The sequence below is a fragment of the Schistocerca nitens genome, chromosome 3 (assembly GCF_023898315.1).
Source record: "Schistocerca nitens isolate TAMUIC-IGC-003100 chromosome 3, iqSchNite1.1, whole genome shotgun sequence".
Classification (NCBI taxonomy): domain Eukaryota; kingdom Metazoa; phylum Arthropoda; class Insecta; order Orthoptera; family Acrididae; genus Schistocerca; species Schistocerca nitens.
This window is the reverse complement of record NC_064616.1, coordinates 139,551,240-139,571,880: the sequence shown is the minus strand read 5'-3', so window position 1 is coordinate 139,571,880 and position 20,641 is coordinate 139,551,240. Positions and strand designations below refer to the sequence as shown.

Genomic DNA, 20,641 nt, shown 5'->3' with positions numbered 1-20,641 from the left:
GTGATGGTATCACATGGCGACACTGTCGAAGGGGCTCTTAGAGTCAGTGAAGGAGAAGACCATTTGCCTTTAACTTTTTCAAGCCTTTCCGGTTAACAGAGGAAGACTCAAGTGTTGATTGGCTGGAGGCACTTAGGAAGTCTTCAAGGGAGTATTCGTTCTGTCCTTTATGGTCTGCCAGTTGTGTAGCTGGTGACTTCGCCCTGTTAGGCAAGTTTGGTGGCATGTTGCACAGCTGGAGGAGGAGACGGCAATGCTACCATGACACTGGGTGATTCCACAACAGCGGTGATAAATTTCAGGTTGCATGTCTGCGTGGCCATGTCCATCATGGAGAGAGATATTGCCCAATAGTAGAATGCAGGATTTCCGTCCAGCCAACAACTTGCGAGCGACCGGGTAAGAAACTTTTTCCTTCATCTGGATTTCCTGGACAGTCCGCTCATCGAGATACATGGGACAATCGCAGGAGGAGGCAGCATGGTCGCCATTGCAGTTGATGCAATGGCGAGAAGGAGGCAGACAATCATCCTTGTGAGCATCCCTACCACAGGTTACATGTTTGGCTGGGTGTCAACAGGACTCTCAAGTGTGGTTGTAATGATGAAACTGATAGCAGCACATTGGGTTCAGAATGTATGGTCTGACTGTTTTAACTTCATAACCTGCTTTGATCTTTGATGGAAGAACCACAAGTGTGAAAATGAGTGCGTGGCACTAAGGAGGGATCTACTTTTTTCATCACCCAATGGATGGCAATGGCACCCTGATCAGAGAGGTACGTTTGGATTTCTGCCTCAGTCAAACTATCGAGCAGCCTAGTGTAAATAAGACCACATGAAGAACTCAGTGTTTGATGAGCCTCAACACGAACAGGATAGCAACGGCGGACCGAAGCTGCAAGCAGTTGTTGCACTTAAGAATCAGAAGTAGTCTCCAAAAGCAAAGTACCATTGCATAAATGAGAGCAGGATTTCACAAGGCCAGCAACTGCATCAACACCTCTCTGAATAATAAACAAATTTACCGTAGCAAAGGACTAAACATCTTCAGTACATGAAACCACAAGGAACTGTGGTGCAGCTGGGAGGGTCTTTGAACCGTTAGCCTCATTCTGTTTACGTTTCGTAGCCATTGACTGTGAAGATGATTGGCCTATTATGAGAAAATCCCCCATGATTGACAGCGTCTCCAATGGAGTGCTCCTTCCAACTGGGGGCCCCCTTCAGAAGGGGCGCCCCTGCCTTAGGTGGCTGTTTACACCTCAGGTCACACCTTCCGAACACCTGACAGGGGGACCAATCAGCAATTTAGGAAAATAACAGACCAGGCAGTCACTCCTCCCTAGGTCCGGCCTGTACCAGGGGGTATGTGTGAACCCTACCTGTCGACAAGGGGCAGGGAATTACAACTTACCCAGTCACCTGTCACATGTCAGAGGCATGGGCCGGCCTTCAGGAGCACACAGGGAGGAAGAAAAAGAGGGCCCTCAAATGCCGAAGCAGAGGAAGGATAGGAGAAGGTGAACAAAGGAAAAAAACAAGGAGCAGTGGAGAGTATTCTGATACTGAAACTTTCTGGCAGATTAAAACTGTGTGCCGGACCGAGACTTGAACTCGGGACCTTTGCCTTTCGCAGGCAAGTGCTCTACCAACTGAGCTACCAAAGCACGACTCATGCCCCGTCCTCACAGCTTTAATTCCACCAGTACCTCGTCTCCTACCTTCCAAACTTCACAGAAGTTCTCCTGCGAACCTTGCAGAACTAGCACTCCTGGAAGAAAGGATATTGCAGAGACGTGGCTTAGGAGAGCTTGTGTGAAGTTTGGAAGGTAGGAGATGAGGTACTGACAGAATTAAAGCTGTGAGGACAGGGCGTGAGTTGTGCTTGGGTAGCTCAGTTGGTAGAGCACTTGCCCACGAAAGGCAAAGGTCCCGAGTTCGAGTCTCAGTCCGGCACACAGTTTTAATCTGCCAGGAAGTTTCATGTTTTAATCTGCCAGGAAGTTTCATATCAGCGCACACCCTGCTGTAGAGCGAAAATTTCATTCTATTCTGATACTGACTACCAAAAATGCAGATTACATTTCCAAAAACAGCCCAGACGTGTTCCCCAAGGGAAGGGAAAAAGAACTGCAATAGGACAGACATGCAGGAAGGAAGGGAAAAGATGCTTCAAAGACTGGGGCCCTGTGGCAAACAAGCACGAACCCACCAAAGAGCGGCAAGCCCCCTGGGGGGTCATTATGTGTATATGTTATGGTTATTAAACTTATAGAAGAACACTATTAACTTATGCACCAACCTAAGAGAAACATTTTGCATATATTTTTGGTGGATTTGGCTGTTGTGGTGGTCAGTCTCACTAAAATAACCTTGTGGTTACTAATTACTGTGTCCTTCAAGATGCTCTCTATCAGCTCAGGATTATTTGTTGGTAAGTGTTGAAATATGTTTTTGAAACAATTTACACTTTGAGTGAGCTCCTTAACTAACTACTCAAAATAATATTTGGAAAAAGCACTTGGTATGTTTTCTAATGTTTTATACCCAACAACAGCTTTGTATTTTTGCCAACATACTGACAGTTGTAGAAGTCACTATGAACTATAATTGTATGAGTGGGGTACCTATTTGATATGATAGGTAAGTTTTCTTTGAACTGGTCAGCAACTGGATCATCTGAGTTGGGCAGTCACTAAAATTAACCAACTTATGAATTTGCAATATGGTGGATTAATTTGATGACAGCAATTTGTGTTAACCAGTTCAATATTGGAACAGTGGAAGTTGCAAGATTCACTTTCTGTTTAACTGACAACTAGTTTTGGGCTACGTGAACCCATTTTCAAATTATCCACATAGACAAAACACTATTTTCTGAAACAGCATATAGCATATGAGGCTTGTCACGATTATACATAAACTTCATTTTCAATTCCATACTCAACATGTTACTAATTAACTGTAACAAATGATCTGAAGATAGCCAGCAGGCCTGAAAAGCAGTAATGTGGAAATAACGGAAAGTGAAATGGATACTGAATTCTGACAGTTTCAAATTAATCAAAAAACTAGGTATCTTACCAACTCCTAATCCGATACCCAAGACATGTTCTAATTTAACACATTATGAACCCTGTCACAGAATTCAACAACAGAGAAGATATAAGCTGCTGCTTGCCTGGGAAGGAGGATTCTGTTTCTGTCAAGGAAAATGGTTCCAGTTTGTAAACAAAAATGACTAGTGCTGGGAAATGTGGGTGATCTGCATCAAGCATTCAAACATTAACATTCAGGACTGAAAATACGATTATCCAAATTTTGGTAGTTGAGACCCAAGAAGAGTGTGCTGGCTCGTGCAACTGGTACCCATAGTGTGTGTTTTTGAAGTATTCACCAAAATGCGAAGCTCATGTTGGAAACCTCCAGATTGGAAGTGTTGATACATGATGCCAACTGTCAACTTAACATGTATAAACATTGTCTTGATCAGGTCATTTTTAATCCTGCACAGCCAAAATGTTTATCTGTTAATATGTGAGAATGGCTCAGGTAAACATTCTTTAATGACATACCCAGGAGTGTGCTATCTTGAGACTCGTAGCCCTCCAGCATAACAGCACTACATTGCAGGTGGCCTATGCCACAAGTCATAGGGGCCGCATTGGTGAGGAAACAACTCTGCAATTTAAGAGCTCAGGAAGCAGTGGTCTCAGTAAAAGGGGCTGCAGTCACCACAAACCTACTCACTTCCACAGGATCACAAGCTCAAAAATATGTCTCACATTATCCTGATGCTTCAGCAACATTTAGGCTGGCACACAGCTAAAGAAAGCAAGGGAAGTTCTCTTGGCAATTGCACTGACTGCTGCTGTGATTCTTCAACCAGAAGCTTTCCTGCAGTCAGCCCATGATCTGTTGTCCAACGCCAGCCTACCTACTGATGCGAATTTTCTCTCCCGTTCTGTCACTGGGCATCCAGTTATCTTCGAGCTACATCGAGACTTGGCCTCTACATCATGGACTTCCTGGACTTGGGTACTTTGGCCCAACCCTAGTTGATGTGCAACTAGACATTCAATTCCTCATGAACCAATACACTGACTACAAATTGGGATTTAGTTTTCCATGTTTTACAGTCCACTGGACTTACATTTCTGTTCACTTCAAAGACGGGAACTTAATTGTGAACTACTATTTGTGTTGTGTAAATGCACTCTGACAAGAGGACTGGAAGATGATACAGCAGCCTAGTACAAAAACCTCAAGAATTTTATAGCCATATCTTTCATCTTTTCATCATCGGAATGGCAAAGGACCGTGTGATTGTATCAGTGGTACCATCATCAAGAGACTTGCTGCCCATGCCAGTCTGCAGTGCATCTAAAACTCTCACATAATGACACCCAGACAGTTTTCTGACTGGTGTTGTGAGAACATTACAGGATGTCACTTTAATCATAAAACTAAAAGTGAGTATGTTGAAAAAAATCTCTCCTTCAAGAACAGTTTGTACAGATTCACCCAACTGCAGATACCCTTATGTTAAACTGTGTTATTTCCACTGCCCTTAACACCATCCAAGCAACACAACAGGAATACCTCTTTCACACAGATCCAATAAGACTCATACCTAAGTGAGATCACAGAATTTTTGCATTCAAGAACAAAGGTCACTGGTGGCTTGTACAATTTTCGAATGTTAATTATGACAACCAGCATGGTTAAAATTAGCAACCTACATCCTCAAGACCCTTCATCTTCATTTGTATAACCCGAGACACTCGATTCCTTTACTGTTGTCAAGAAGGACATACTTACAAAACTTTATGTGAGAACGGCAACAGGCTGAGCATATGTCCTTCCACCAAAAGATGCACAAACAGTGTTTTATCTTGCTACCCAGTATTGAGGTAAGGTAAGTCTTGATGATACATTTGTCATCAACTTTGTTTGTGTAAATCTGAGCCAGTTTACCATGTCTTCCACACGTGTTTGGCTGGGATGATTATGTGATGTTTTACTTCATTGAAGGTCTGTTACCTTGCATATTACAAATGATTGCTGCTGACCTGCTGACATTGCTATCTTATTGTGCATTGCTAATGCATAACCTTCTTCAACAGTTAACATTCCTTTCAGTGCTTTATGTCATTCTGATGGAGTCTGCATACAATTTGTATTACTTTATTGCATCGCACAGTATTAATTTATATCTCCTAATCCAAATGCCATCCAAACTTGATTTTTCACTTTGCTATATAATGTAATGTGAGGATGCAACTATATTGTTTTCATTAATTTTGAAGGTGACATGTTTCAAAACATTCACAGTCAAAGGTCAAGGTCACTAACCTTAATTTTCTACACTGTCTGAATATGGACATGTCACTTATCATTTGAAAATCACCAGTTTCACAATTCTCCCTCTGTCAGAACATAAGTTACAGCCATTTCTCTATAGTCTGTCAAAATTTCCACATTTTTCAGAATTTTGGTTGGTATGACAGAACTGTGACTCTGACCACAGCTACATATTTTTGAGACTACATTATTAAAGAATACATGGAAATATGCCTGGCAGATAATCTGTTGAACCCTGATAATGACTACCAGTTGGGCAGTGCATAAAATCCCATCATCTTCACGGTTTGTTTTAATTGAAGCCAAAAGAATGCACCAACAACCGCGGCAACTGGCAACACAGATGACATCTGAGTTCCGCAGTTCCACCAGCGAGGACACTGCTGTTGTGAAGTGTGGTTCATGTGTGAACTTTAATTTTTACACATGCCTGGGATACTCGCAGTGCACTATACAGGGTGGTCCATTGATCGTGATCGGGCCAAATATCTCATGAAATGAGCATCACACACAAAAACTACAAAGAACGAAACTTGTTTAGCTTGAAGGGGGAAACCAGATGGCGCTATGGTTGGCCCGCTAGATGGCGCTGCCATAGGTCAAACGGATATCAACTGTGTTTTTTCAAAATAGGAACCTCTATTTTTTATTACATATTCACATAGTAGATAAAGAAATATGAATGTTTTAGTTGGACAACTTTTTTTGCTTTGTGATAGACGGTGCTGTAATAGTCACAAATGTATAAGTACGTGGTATCACGTAACATTCCTCCAGTGCGGACGCTATTTGCTTCGTGATACATTACTGTGTTAAACTGGACCATTAACCAATTGCGGAAAAGGTCGATATCGTGTTGATGTATGGCTATTGTGATCAGCATGCCCAACGGGCGTGTGCTATGTATGCTGCTCAGTATCCTGGATGACATCATCAAAGTGTCCGGACCGTTCGCCGGATAGTTACATTATTTAAGGAAACAGGAAGTGTTCAGGCACATGTGAAACGTCAACCACAACCTGCAACAAATGATGATGCCCAAGTAGGTGTTTTAGCTGCTTTTGTGGCTACTCCGCACATCGGTAGCAGACAAATTGCACGAGAATCGGGAATCTCAAAAACATCGGTGTTGAGAACGCTACATCAACATCGATTGCACCTGTACCATATTTCTATGCACCAGGAATTTGAACGTCGTGTACAGTTTTGCCACTGGGCACAAGAGAAATTATGGGACAATGACAGATTTTTTGCACGCTTTCTATTTAGTGACGAAGCATCATTTACCAACGGCGGTAATGTAAACCGAAATAATATGCACTATTGGGCAGTGGAAAATCCACGATGACTGCGACAAGTGGAACATCAGCGACCTTGGCGGGTTAATGTATGGTGCAGCATTATGGGAGGAAGGATAATTGGCCCCAATTTTATCGATGGCAATCTAAATGGTGCAATGTTTGCTGATTTTCTACGTAATGTTCTACCGATGTTACTACAAGATGTTTCACTGCATGACAGAATGGCGATGTAATTCCAACATGATGGATGTTCATTATTGCATTTATGTGGTATTTACAGGTAATCACGCTGTAACAGCATGCATTCTCAGAAATGATAAGTTCACGAAGGTACATGTATCACATTGGAACAACTGAAATAAAATGTTCAAATGCACCTATGTTCTGTATTTTAATTTAAAAATACCTACCTGTTACCAACTGTTCGTCTAAAATTGTGAGCCATATGTTTGTGACTATTACAGTGCCATCTATCACAAAGCGAAAAAAGTGGTCGGCAAACTATGGTACACACGCATTGGGCAAGTCGTCCTAGTGTGTTTGAAGAAGTAGTGCATGCTGTTGCTGCATTAGTGGACAGTGATCGACGCCATATGATTCGTGAGCTCACCCACGAAACCAGATCAGCGCATACAACTGTGCTTCACATCCTGAAGGAATGCCTGGGCATGCGAAAAAATTGCATCACGGTAGGTTCCACATGACTTGACAGAAATGCAGAAATGGATGCGTTACAACGCTGCGCAGACGCACTTGGAGCCCTATGAGTGCGAAGGAGAGGCTTTCTTACACAGTTTCGTAACACTAGATGAGACATGGGTCACATCGTACAAGCCAAAACTGAAACGCCAATCCAAAGAATGGCGTCATTACGGGTTGCCGTGAAAGACGAAAGTGCGTCAGAGCCCCAGTATGGTGAAAGTTATGGTGATCCTCGTATACAACTGTGATGGTGTTATCCTAATGCATTGCATTCCTCCACAGCAGACTGTCAGGGCACAGTATTACTGTTCGTTTTTGGAGCATCACCTGCAACCAGCTTTGCGAAAGAAGCGGCTTCACTTTCTGTGCATCCCACCCATCATTTTGCACGACAATGCGCGGGCACATACAGCGCAAGCTGTGGCTGCTCTGTTCGGTCAATGGGACTGGGTAGTACTGTACCATCCACCATACTCCCCAGACTTAAGCCCTTGTGACTGATTTGAATCTGAAGATGAAGGAACCACTTCGTGGTATTTGCTTCAGAACTGTTCCAGAGGTTCGACAGGCAGTAGACTGCTCCATTCGCACCATCAACAGAACAGGCTCTGCTAATGGTATATTATGCCTTCCACATCACTGGCAACGGGTGCTACACAATGCTGGTGACTACTTTAAAGGACAGTAACGGGTGCAAACATGTAACTCTCTTGTATCGGTTGTGAATAAATAGTTGCCACTATTTAAGTTCCAACCCTCGTATTATGGATCCCTGGTGTAGAGAAGCAACCGAAAGAGCTGAAAATGAGTAAGTTCCCAGGTCTGGATGGAATCCCAGTTTGGTTTTACAGACAGTACTATAAAGTATTCAGCTCTTACATAGCTTGCATTTATCGTGAATCTCTCACCCAGTGTGAAGTCCCAAGTAAGTGGAAAAAAGCACAGGTTTCTCCTGTGTATAGGGAAGGGTGAAAGAATGGACCCTCAAAATTACAGAGCATTATCCATAACATCAATTTGCTGCAGAATTCTTGAATGTATTCTGAGTAGTTCGAATACAATAAATTTCATTCAGACAAAAGATTTAGGAATGATCTCTTTTGCGAAATTAAGCTTACCTTTTCTCATGTGATGTCCTGCTGCTGCTGTTTGCTGATGATGCTGTGGTGTATGAGAAAGTGTCATCCTTGAGTACTGTAGGAGGATAAATGATGACCTAGACAGATTTCTTGTTGGTGCGAAGAACGGTAGCTTTCTCTTAATGTGGAAAAATTTAAGCGCATGCAGATGATTATCCAAAAACCACACTGTAATGTTCACATTCATTAGCAGTATGCTGCTAGACACAGTTACATTGATTAAATATCTAGCTGCAATTTTGCAAATCAATAAGTAGTAAGGGAGAACTTCAGTTTATTGGGAGAATTTTAAGAAAGTGTAGCTCATCTATGTTGGAGACCACATATAAAACACTAGTTTGACCCATATTTGAGAACTGATCAAGTGTTTGGGATCCCCACGAGATTAGATTAAGGAAGACACAAGCAATTCCAACATGAGCCACTTGATTTGTTGCCAGTAAGTTCGGTCAACATGCGAGTATTAGAGATGCTTTGTGAACCCAAATAGGAATTCCTAGAGGGAAGACGACTTCTTGTTGTGAACTACTATTGAGAAAATTTAGAGACTGGCATTTGAAGCTGACTATGGAAAGAGTGCTGACAATGTATATTGTGTGTAAGGACCATCAAGGTGAGGAAATTAGGGTTCATACAGAGGCATGTAGACAGTCACTTTTCTTTCACTGTCTTTGCCAGTGGAACAGGAAAGGAAATGACTAGACTTAAGAGAGGGCAGGACATTTGTTCATGAATGACAAGACCAAAACATAAAAGAAAACCACAAAAGTAGTTATATGCCAATGATAGCCCATCCCAAAAAGATATCAGGTATTAACAAAATTTAAGCATATCACATACCATCTGTTCTGTAGATGTTAGTGTCCCTAAGTGATCATGACTCCAATGTGCATTACGCCAAGATACAACTTCTTTAACTTCTTCCTTTATTTTCTCTAGCTGCTCTTCCACTGATGGAAAATGGAAATCTGTTGACTGCTGGCAGACCCCAGTGAGCTCTGTAATGAAGTATTTATAACATATAGTTTTCAAAATATACAGGACAGTGAGGTAATTATTACTGGACAAAGCAACCAATAGACCCAGCTGCAGATGACCATGTGGCTAGGTACAGCTATGTTCCAGTGCAAACTGATGTGCCTTGTTACCTTGTAGAGCTAGCATGGGAAATGACCACAAAATATTTTCATGGACAGTGCCAATGGCTTTCAGTTAATGACACTAAATTTATAGATGACAAGAAAGGCAAAGACAGGGGATTTCAGAGTCATCAGGCAGCAATTTCTGCAAAATTATGAACAGTAAATATCAACATTGCAAAGATATCACAGCTCTTGTTGCGCATAACTGGACTTCCGTACTAGCAAGGGCACAGAGGAAACTTGTCTTTACAAGGTGCCAGAATAAATTAGTCATCATGTGCAAATGAGAGGATATAGTTGCAAACAGGGTACCCTGTGACAACATGAACCATCTGCATTGTAGCCAGTGGTTTCTTTAGACAAAACGTGGATTCATGCATGTAACACTGAATAAACGTTGACAAAGTGACAGTGGGCAAGGTGCATTGTCACACAAAAGTTTTGAACAACATTTAATTGTTATCACTCAGGAATGAACACTGAACCTAAAAAGAAAAAATTATGTAGAACAAAAACCAAAGAACAGCAATATTTCAATCAGCTCTTATTTCTCTCTTTTTTAAAATAATTTAGAGGAACTTATTGAAATACAGCTGTTGTTTGGTTTTGGTTCTGGATGCTGTTTGATTAGCAAGTGTACTCAGTCCACAATGGAACCAAGTGAAGAGGGGGGGGGGGGGGGGGGGGGAAGAAAAAATAAAAATGTTGAGACTCAGCTTATTCTATGATTATCTCCTAAAAATACAGCCTTTTTGACAATTTTCCAACTCCCAAAAAAGCAGGAGAATAAACCACCACCTTCTAGTAGACTAAAAAGTAAAATACATTCCTGGCTGGTAAGGAATAACACCCATTATGAGCCAGATCTAAGAAAAGCTGTTCATTAAATTGACAAAATTTAGAAAGAAAATGGATTTTTTTCTATTTGATTGCTGTCATACCATCCCACAGAACCAATTTGGAACCTAACAAACAATAAGAGATTCATTGTATTAAAACAAAGCATCTTGCTCTCAGAGCCAGAGGGAGGGGGGGGGGGTGCTTTATCTGCTGTGACATTAGAAAGAGAGACATCATTGTGAAAATAGTCTAAAGGGACATGTCATCCTGTAGAGTATATGCAGGGTGGTCAGAAACAGTCTGAAAAGCTTGTAAGGGTGCTGCAAGGTAGGTCGTGCTGAGAAATAATTGTTAAGAAAAAAGTCGGTATGTTGCACCATTTATGAGTTAATTAGCATTGAATTTAGCCAATAAGGCCAATGTGCATGCAAATTCAAGCATGCCTGTCAGATACAATTAGTGCCATTTGTTATAGTGTAGATGATAGTGCATGAGTCTGCTCAGCCTTCGGCTTGGGTGCAATCCTCACTACCGTCCCATCCCCAATTTTTGTATCACTCTCTTGTTCAGTTTTAGGAAACCGAACAAAGAACAAGTTTGGCAACACCATCTCTGTCAGACAGCTTGAACTTGTGCACATAATGGACTTATTGGCTAACTTCAATGCTAATTAACTCAAACTGTGCAATGAATGTAATTTTTTCTGCACAATCATTTCTCAGGACAGCCTGCCATGCCACACCATTACATGCTTTTCAGACTGTTTCTGACCACCCTATATATGTTTGTGTAGCATGTGACAGTGCTCGCTTGTAAGCATACCAGAGTGTACACTATAAATGTAACAGTTTTCTCACCCTGGCCACATCTTCATTTCTCTTAGCTGAGTAATAAACTTGTTTTCTACATAAACTGAAACGAAATAGTACTATATATGAAATCTTTAGAACATGCAATTGTTAACTGATCTTTCCAATCATGTCACGTAAGTCTCATAGAAAGCACACAGTCATTTACACACATCTGACACTACACACTTTTAATTAATTAGATGTGTTAAACGATGCAAGGCATTATTGGTATTTTATATTCCATTTTACTTTTGGCTGTCCACTTAGTTTCCTAGTTCACAAAAACTTTATTTATGTCTTTGCAGAAAGTACTTCGTTTCATGTAAGTCACTAATATGAACAGTCTGAAATAGTTCTTCAGGTAAACAGTTTAACACACTAAGTATGATAGTGGGTACATTTGAGTCTCTTGGGTCCAGGTGGTGGGCAGGTGACACCAGTTTCTACTTTAATCCCCTAATTTTACAATGAAACAATAATTTACCAAACTTTGGACTGTTCTCATGAAAAGTAATCCTTAATTTTTGAGTCCTCTCCTCCCATCACTTTTTAATCAGATTTTCCACAATGATCTCTACAATACAAACTTCCAGTTGTGGCTTGACTACAGGAAACTGGGTAATTTCTTCTTCTTGCAAAATGACTTGTTACTCAAAGACAATCTTCAAAAGGCTCCACTGCTCAATATTTCATGGTACCACTATTTTGAACTATTTTGGTCTCTGTGAAAAAAAAAAAAAAAGGGAAAACTGATATTCTCTTATGCGGATCAAAATCCCTGCACATGAACCTCCTTCATATAAAAATCTGGTGAGGATATCCAGTGGAACACAGTCTTCCCTTATATGTTGTGTATCAGTGACATTTGCTATAATGTTGCAGTCAAGTTACAAACACTTATACTGCAATCTGCCTATGATAAATTATGATCAGTGGCTGACCCATTGGCTACTGCATATTTGGTTGAGCATTTGCAGGCAAAATAATAAGTACATGTGGTAGTTGTCAAACCAGTTACTTGTGCCTGTGTGGTGGTGGTGGTGGTATTATCACAGAATTTCTCCAGTGTTAAGAAAAAACAGTACCACCTGTAGCAAGATGACAACTACCTACTCTTTAATTCATTTTATAACTACCTCCTGAATATTTTTCTCACTTTTAACACTGTCTTCCAGCAATGGAGACAAGTCCCATGAATAAATGAAAAACTGAAGCAGAAGTGGCATGTGCACCACACTGGCATGATCTATGTGGTAGCCTAATATCATTGTAACAACAGATATCCCATTGATAGATGGAAAAGACATGTTTATTATGCAAATAAACAGTTCAATCAGATGACATATTTTTGCAATGAAAATACAACAATACGAAGTAACACATCCCACATTGAATTATAACCATGTGGTGGTATACCAGGGAACCCAACTAATTTCAATTCATTGTACCTTTACTACTGGCACATTAACTTTAACAAATGAGTGCAAATACTGATGATAAACAATACCCACATTCCTCACGAGAAGAACAGTTATATAAAATGAATCCACTATAAATTTGCAGCATATGTAACTGAAATTGTCAACCTTAACTTCTCCATATTTGGACAATTTTTCTGCATTTACAGACACAGGAAGTCACTAAAACTTTTAATGATCACATTCAGGGAGCAAATAAACTGATGATAAATCTGCAAGACAAAGAACAAAGACAGAAAACTGATGTTGGATGCAGTGACTTCTTTCTCACAGAAACTATTTGTATTCAACATATTCAGTAACCCACACTAGGAAGCATTTGTTTACCATTTTCAACCACTGTTAGAATATTTCATCCAGTGAACATGGAGATTGAATGAACAGCTTAAAAATTGCACACTGAGCAATAAGCCAGTTGGCAAAAACCTTACCCAACAGACTCACAACAAAACTTAATAGCTTTTTGTTCTAGAAATAGAAGTTCCACAGCTACATTTTGTTTTCATTTTATTACCTATCTTTTTAGTTGCTAAGAACAAGAAAGAAGTCACTGCACCCAATTTCAGTTTTTTTTCGCTTTGCTCTCTCTCTCATATGGAGATTTATCATCAGTTTGTTTGTCCCCTGAAAATAAATAAATAAAAAAAGCAAAATTCTCCTACAAAAGCAGTGGAAAAGATATTGACAAAACAATAAAAAGTTTTACTCTTTCATAAAAATTAGTCAAGGGATCAAAGTACTCCATCTAAATTCTCATTGAGCACAATGGCACCAAAAATACAGACAATACAATTCAGGCTGAAATAAACAATTTTGTAATTTTAAAATTGTTTTACCAAAGATGAGAGCATAGTTCTGAATTTCAACCAGCACATGGTTGTAAAAATGACAAAGAAATAATTGAATGAGAAAATGAAAAGCAACGGATGTATATCAATAGAAGAAAGTCCACTGGACCATATGGAGTACCTGGCTACATTCTGAATTGAACATACAGACGAACTTACCCTCAAAACAGTATAGGTTGTTGCAGTCTTTAAGAAGGGTTGCAGGATAAGTATATGGAACTATGTTACCCATCTGTTTCAATGGAATTATGGAACATACTTTTTGCCTGTTTAAGATGATTTTTTGGAGTGAAAGCACATTGCTGGAATCAGTATGGATTCAGTAAGCAACACATGTGTGGAACTCAACTTGTCTGTTCACAAAAAAATATTTACTGATGGCTGAAAAGCCTTTGATTCTGTGGTATCGATAGCAACGATGCCACGGCGTAGGTGCAAGTTCATAAGTTTGCACTACGAGACACTGATGACAGCGCCCTCTAGCCGGCGCTGTGGAGCTCTACAAGCATCGCTTTGGATTCAGCCCATTTAATCAAGAGTAGACGGCTGGGACACTTTGATTCATATAGAGACTTTACACTACTTACGACGGGTCTAATGCTTGCTCATCATTGTAAAGTTATGTAACCATTTATTAAAATGTTTTTGCCTATAGTAAACATCTACAATTTGAAACTTCCTGGCAGATTAAAACTGTGTGCCAGGCCGAGACTCAGCGCACACTCCGCTGCAGAGTGAAAATCTCACTCTGGAAACATCCCCCAGGCTGTGGCTAAGCCACGTCTTCGCAATATCCTTTCTTTCAGGAGTGCTAGTTCTGGAAGGTTTACAGGAGAGCTTCTGTAAAGTTTGGAAGGTAGGAGATGAGGTACTGGCAGAAGTAAAGCTGTGAGGACACGGCATGAGTCGTGCTTGGGTAGCTCAGTTGGTAGAGCATTTGCCCGTGAAAGGCAAAGGTCCTGATTTCAAGTCTCGGCCTGGCACACAGTTTTAATCTGCCAGGAAGTTTCATATCAGCGCACACTCCGCTGCAGAGTGAAAATATCAGTCTATAATTTGACAAGCAGTACCGACATGTTTTACCTTTTCCTGCTCCAACTCACTTCCTACATTCGTCCTACCCTTCATTTACAGGAGCAGATCCACACGCCGCCTTCCAGGAGGGATACAAAAGATTCAGTTCCACATTTCAGCTTACAAATAAAATATGTGCTTACCAAATACTGAACAAGTCAACTAAAGAAACATTACGGTTTAACAGCCCATCAACAATGGATTCATTAGAGACTCTACACAAGTACAAGCTCTGATTGGGAAAGGATGCAGAAGGAAATAGGCTTTCTCTGACAGAGGAACAATTCTCACATTTGTCTTATACTATTTAAGGAAACTGTTCAAGAATCTAAATCTTGAATTCCACATGGGGATTTGAAGTGCTGTCCTCTCAAATGTAGGTCCAGTGATTGAACTGAAGACTTCCAAGCAAACTGAATTGAGTACATCATTATTCATGGGAAGATGTTGTCATAGTCAAATTTGCATTCAGTGTACTTCAAGGATACATATCAGAAGCTTTACTGGCTGTGTTATACATAAACTGTGTCTCACAAAACATTTATAGCTCCAAGGTTGATGAAACTGTTTTGCATGTAGTGTTGAAACTGTTCAGGAATTGTTCTGAACTGAAGGGGGACTAGTAGATGATCTACACTTTGCACAAAAACTTGTAGATAATCCAAAACACAAATAAGTATAATGTAATGTGTGTAAGTAAGAGTAAAGACTTGGTATCACTTGACTATACAACTGGTGAATAACCACTGGAATAAGTCACAACCATCAAGTATCTATGAGTATGTGTCCACAGTAACCAAGTGACAACCATATATACACCGCCATGAAAAGGCAGATGATAGTACAGGGTGTATACGTGGACGAGGAAAAAACAAATTCCCGGATTTCCCGGTTAAAAATACACCTTCTCCCGGATGAAAATACACTTTTTCCGTGTTAAGTAACAGTATACTTTTCCTTGGAACTGTAAAACTTATCAGTCTTTTCAATGGTTGTGGTTTTATACACCGGCGTAGAATTTCCTGGCACTTTAGAAAACGAAACTTGGGGGAAAAAACACATTTTGGAAAGATGTCTGATGTGCAGCAACATGTACACTGCATATTTTCATATTACCAAAGTATAAATTCGAATTCCACCAAACAAAGCATGTTACTTTCCGACCAAAATAACTTCATTATTCTGCAGGCAATTAACGCTTGACTGTAAGAAAGGTGGAAACAAAATAAAATCTGAAACTAATAACATATTTTAGCCTTCCGTAATTATGTGAGTATTTTAATTCACTTGATAGCTCCCGGCCACAGAAATTTGTTTTCTTTTCATTTGACGTGAGAGCAATAAACGAAGAGGAACAGCAAAATCACTTAATGTAAACACAAGTCACGTGGAGACTACCGCCTCCCCACTACAACTCAGACTGCTCTGTGCATCAGGTCCGGATCTACGATATTTCTGATCCGGGAAATATTAGATAGTGGCGCTCCCCCTCCCTCCAGCGATTGAGGTAGGGCGCCAGAAATTTAAAAAATCAACTTTTCAAAAATATCTTAATTTTGTAGCGCACATCTTTCTGAAGAGGCTCATAGATGGAACGTTCGAGGGAACGTAAGACATATTTGGTCTGTGTGCCAAAGTGCAGTGCTACGCCTTTTCACACAGCATTCTTCCATCGCACATCACAGTATTTCCCTCTGTGGAATTCCACCGTGTAATATTTTGTAATCGGTGCCATCAAACTATATTCAGGCCAGTGAAAATTAAAATGTCCTGTGGTGCCTCTCCTGCTACCAGTTGGCCGGTTTGACATCCCGCCCCTCTTTAAAAAAAATCTCGCAATTAATACTGGATAGGATTATCTGCAACTGGCAGAACAAGAACTCTTCAGAAAATTTGCAGTCTTTACTGCCTATTAGCTAATAACTTGCTGTTTTGTGACATAAAATTAAATATAGGATACATAAAACAAGTGAAGACATGAGACAAGCAAGACAGTACACATTTCTTTAATCCTTAAGTCCTTGATTTTTTTATCTCTAATCTTGCCACAGCTTTATATGGCGTACTTTACTTCCTGGAAAAGACTATTACCTCATCAAAGTTCGTCAACGTTTTGCTACATGAAAAAACGAAATGTCTTTCTTTAATACTAGAAAAGCTGTTAATACAAATAGTACCCAAGACTGGTGTGGTTTCTCGATCTGTTTACGTGTATTTTGTCACTGTCTGCTAGATAAAACAAAATAGGCCGGCCTAATATTGCAGCAATTGTTATACACACCAAATAAACGAGACTGTTTTGGCACAAATGGTCATTTTTATAACATGACAGAACATAATGAACGAAGTACCAATATCAAATGCCTATTAGGCCTACTACAAGCAAAAAGTTTCATGTTAGGCAATAGTTTCACATTTCATTCATACTCTCTAGCTTCTGAAGAATAAGACCCCGGTTTGTCCCCACCCCCTAGTTCTGGGCCTGTTGCGCATACATGGATCTGGCAGCTTAGGCGCATCAGTAAAATTTTTCCGGATAGCATCTGGCTGCTTGCTGCTATTGCTTATACAGTTGACTGCCACACTTCTGTAGCCTGAAGCGGGAGAAGGTACTACTCATACGCAACTCAACTGCACATGTGCATAAGCTCGCTTGCAACCGCTCAAACGAATCTAATGTAAACAGTTGTGACGTCACGCTCATCGGGGGCAATTTCTTGTTATGAAACATTGCATAGTCTTCCTATAGACTGACACATTTTGCTGATGGCAGACGCTTGTATGAGCACTGTGTTTTGTTCTTGTATACAGTATATTTCCCTTGCAACTTCAGTTATATTTTCGTTTTTTCTCTCGTTCGTGTTTTATTGCTGCAGTATTATTCTGCAGTAGCGAGATACAGTAATTTTCTCTCTCAGAGTATTGGTTCTTACCAGCCAAAGTTACAAAAATTTAACGGAAAAGTAGAACAATGAAAAATCCCGGAAACCTAAAAAATTCCCAGGTTTTTCCCGGTTTTCTCCCGGATGGAAAAATTCCTGGGTTTTTCCCGAATCTCCCAGGTCGTATACACCATGTAGTAAGATTTATCAGAAGAACCCTACTGAAAGATAATTCACCCACAACAGTACAATATACTTGTTCGACTTATTCTTGAGTATTGTTGACTATTGTGGGTGCATTAGAAATTTGAGGTAATAGAAGAAAGACAGGATCATAAAATAGCTGTGCAATGTAACAAAGTTGGCATTATCCCACTTATTAATCTTATACCATTCCTAACCCCCCCCCCCCCTTTACCTGATCTCTTTTTCTTAACTGCATGTACATGATAATTTCTTAATCATACTTTAATTAAACTTTATAATTCACTAGATAGCTTTCAGACTACTAATGATAATAGCACATTTGGTTCTTCTGGAAATACTTTGTTTAAAAGCATATTTGTTATTTATGATTCACAGAAATCACTAATGTGAAAATTTCAGTGAGCAAATAGCTGTGTGTTTCTAAATTTGGTTAATTCTCCTCTTCACCCTAAACATTTTTTCCCCAAAAACTTCCTATTTAAAAAGTTACTCAAGCTCAAAATTTTCATGTTCCAGAAAGTTCGAATATAAAATAATGATTGTTTCCAAAATCACAACCACCACCACCTCCAGGGATTAAAAGCAAAGTGACTGTTCCATCTTTTAACACTCCCAATAAATATCACATCATTAGTTACTAACTGAAATGGGAGCCTAACTTTAGTTTTGATGTGACTGTGGCATAATAGATAAAGGCTAATCGGATTTAGCTGCTTCAAGAGTCATTTCTAATCAGGACACAGCAGCTCAACATGTTCAACACAATGATAAAAGGGTTTTGCAATAAATAATACCATGATGTTTTACACTGTTTGACTAATATATCCTCATTAAACACAATTTTGAGGCAGAAACTACTTTCGTCTCACATTTATAGTTTCAGTTAATCTCATCACAGGTCAGTATTTTTGGTATTGCATTACACACAATCCTTACTACAACCCCATGGCTAGCCTATAAAGCACTGTCTGGAATATCATTTGCCATAAATCAGTAGGGACCAGAAGAATTTGCATTTTGCGATAAATGTGAAATAGATGCGAATTTTGCCTCAAAATGTGAAAACACAAAATTACTTAATAGATGCTATTTTGTAATGAATTGTATTCAGATGAACTATTTTATCATAGATCCGTTTAAATAGCTTTATTCTCTACATATAAATAGCAAAATTTTAACCGCTTTATAGCTACTGGTATTGTAGATCATCTGATGAAGCCGAATTTGGAAAGATAATGTATAAGAACCTGCTTGCAAAATAAAAAGGATACGAACTTAATAACATATCAGTGCACTGAATGATCTGGTGCCATGTCACTTGTGGGCAGTTGAATGGTCTTTTTAAGATACACACTGCATAATCCAACACAGTACTCAGCTGTGGGACATAGCATTTTGTAACAAAGAAATGCATATGTTCGTTTGAGATAAAGCTCAGAATATGGTTAGATGTTTACATTTTTAAAGTGGCAGATATTTTGAACTTTGGTTGCGTCGAATAATGTAAGAAGTTGGGCCTGAACTACCTCATTCACAATACTCTGCTAACATCAACAAGCAATTGTACGGTAACCATTCTCAAGTGCTTTGTGTTCTACATTGCTCATTATTTCCTTTTCTTATTTTGAAATAAGTGAAGCCACTAGTCCTGGTCCATCACGGATTTTGATTAAGAGCCTTACAACACCAGTGATCAGCGAACTTTGTGACAATGTGTCAGTTCTGCTATAGGCTACTGAACTGCGAAAGAGAGGTGGGGCTTCGTTTCCCCACACCACACCTCTCCCCTATGGTGGTCAAAATTTTAGTTTGTTTACGCCTGTGGCCATCTGCCACTATAGCCTATAGTGCCCACACTCTGCACTACAGTGACTGGAAAACACAATCTGTAAGGTTTTTTGACTATGCTGAAATTCTTCACCTAACGTTAAAAGAGAGTTACCATATGTTTGGTTCTATTTCTACGCTAACTGCCCTGTCAGTTCTATATGCAGCATTGTCGAGCATGGGCCACATGGCTATGAACACTCACGAAAGGTCAAAATTAATAGTCTGCATATCTTGTATAAACATTGAATTGAATGGGAAACTGCGAATAATGTCCAGTAACATCTAAAATTGGAGACACATTCAATTCACCGGTGGGAAAATGCTGCTGCTTTTCGACAGAACAATCATTTTTGAAAGCTCAAATACAGCCAAAATGAGAAAACAAAGATCATTTTGGAAGAAAAAGGTGCTGAAGTTTTTGCAAAAGTAAACATTCTGGTTACAGAGTTCCCAAGCAGCACTTTTTTTTCAGTCAATTTAAAAGATTTATGGCTTTGTCTGTCCTCACCTTGAAATTTGTGAATCTAATCACTTGCAAACTAAAAAATTGAGATAAATTTTGCAAAAAAGATGCACATTTGCAAAAGACAAAAACAGACACAAATTTTGCAAAAAATCAGATGCTATATTTTCCAGTCCCTACAGATCGGTAATGTTTTTCTGAGGGTCAACCCATGACAGTGGGACTCACTCAACCAGTACGTCACAATGAGTGCCTTGCAGCTCCGTTCGGACTCAATGGACTCCGAACTCTAACCCTTCCCAGATTCGACAAACCAACACTTCACTCAATTACTGCTAGTTATGCTTGACAACTGATTTTTCCTACCATCAAACTGTGTGAGGCAAAAATGTGTGTGTATTGTTGGGTGAGGGATTGCAGGCCCCCTTACAATCTTCAAAGGTTATTGTTGAGCCCATCTCATTTTGGGCCTACCAGAATTTCTTCTTCTTCCTCCTCCTCCTCCTCCTCCTCCCTCT

The 20,641-nt window shown here is 39.8% G+C and overlaps 1 protein-coding gene across 2 annotated transcripts in view; it reads right to left on the bottom strand.

Moving 5' to 3' along the window:
* The window catches only part of LOC126248084 (protein C12orf4), a 142,720-nt gene that overhangs the window by 65,203 nt on the left and 56,876 nt on the right, over positions 1 to 20,641 (bottom strand). For both annotated transcript variants that reach the window (XM_049948742.1, XM_049948743.1), the window contains exon 7: positions 9,349 to 9,506. In XM_049948742.1, the coding sequence (XP_049804699.1) occupies positions 9,349 to 9,506 (158 nt within the window). The remainder of the gene's footprint in view (positions 1 to 9,348; positions 9,507 to 20,641) is intronic.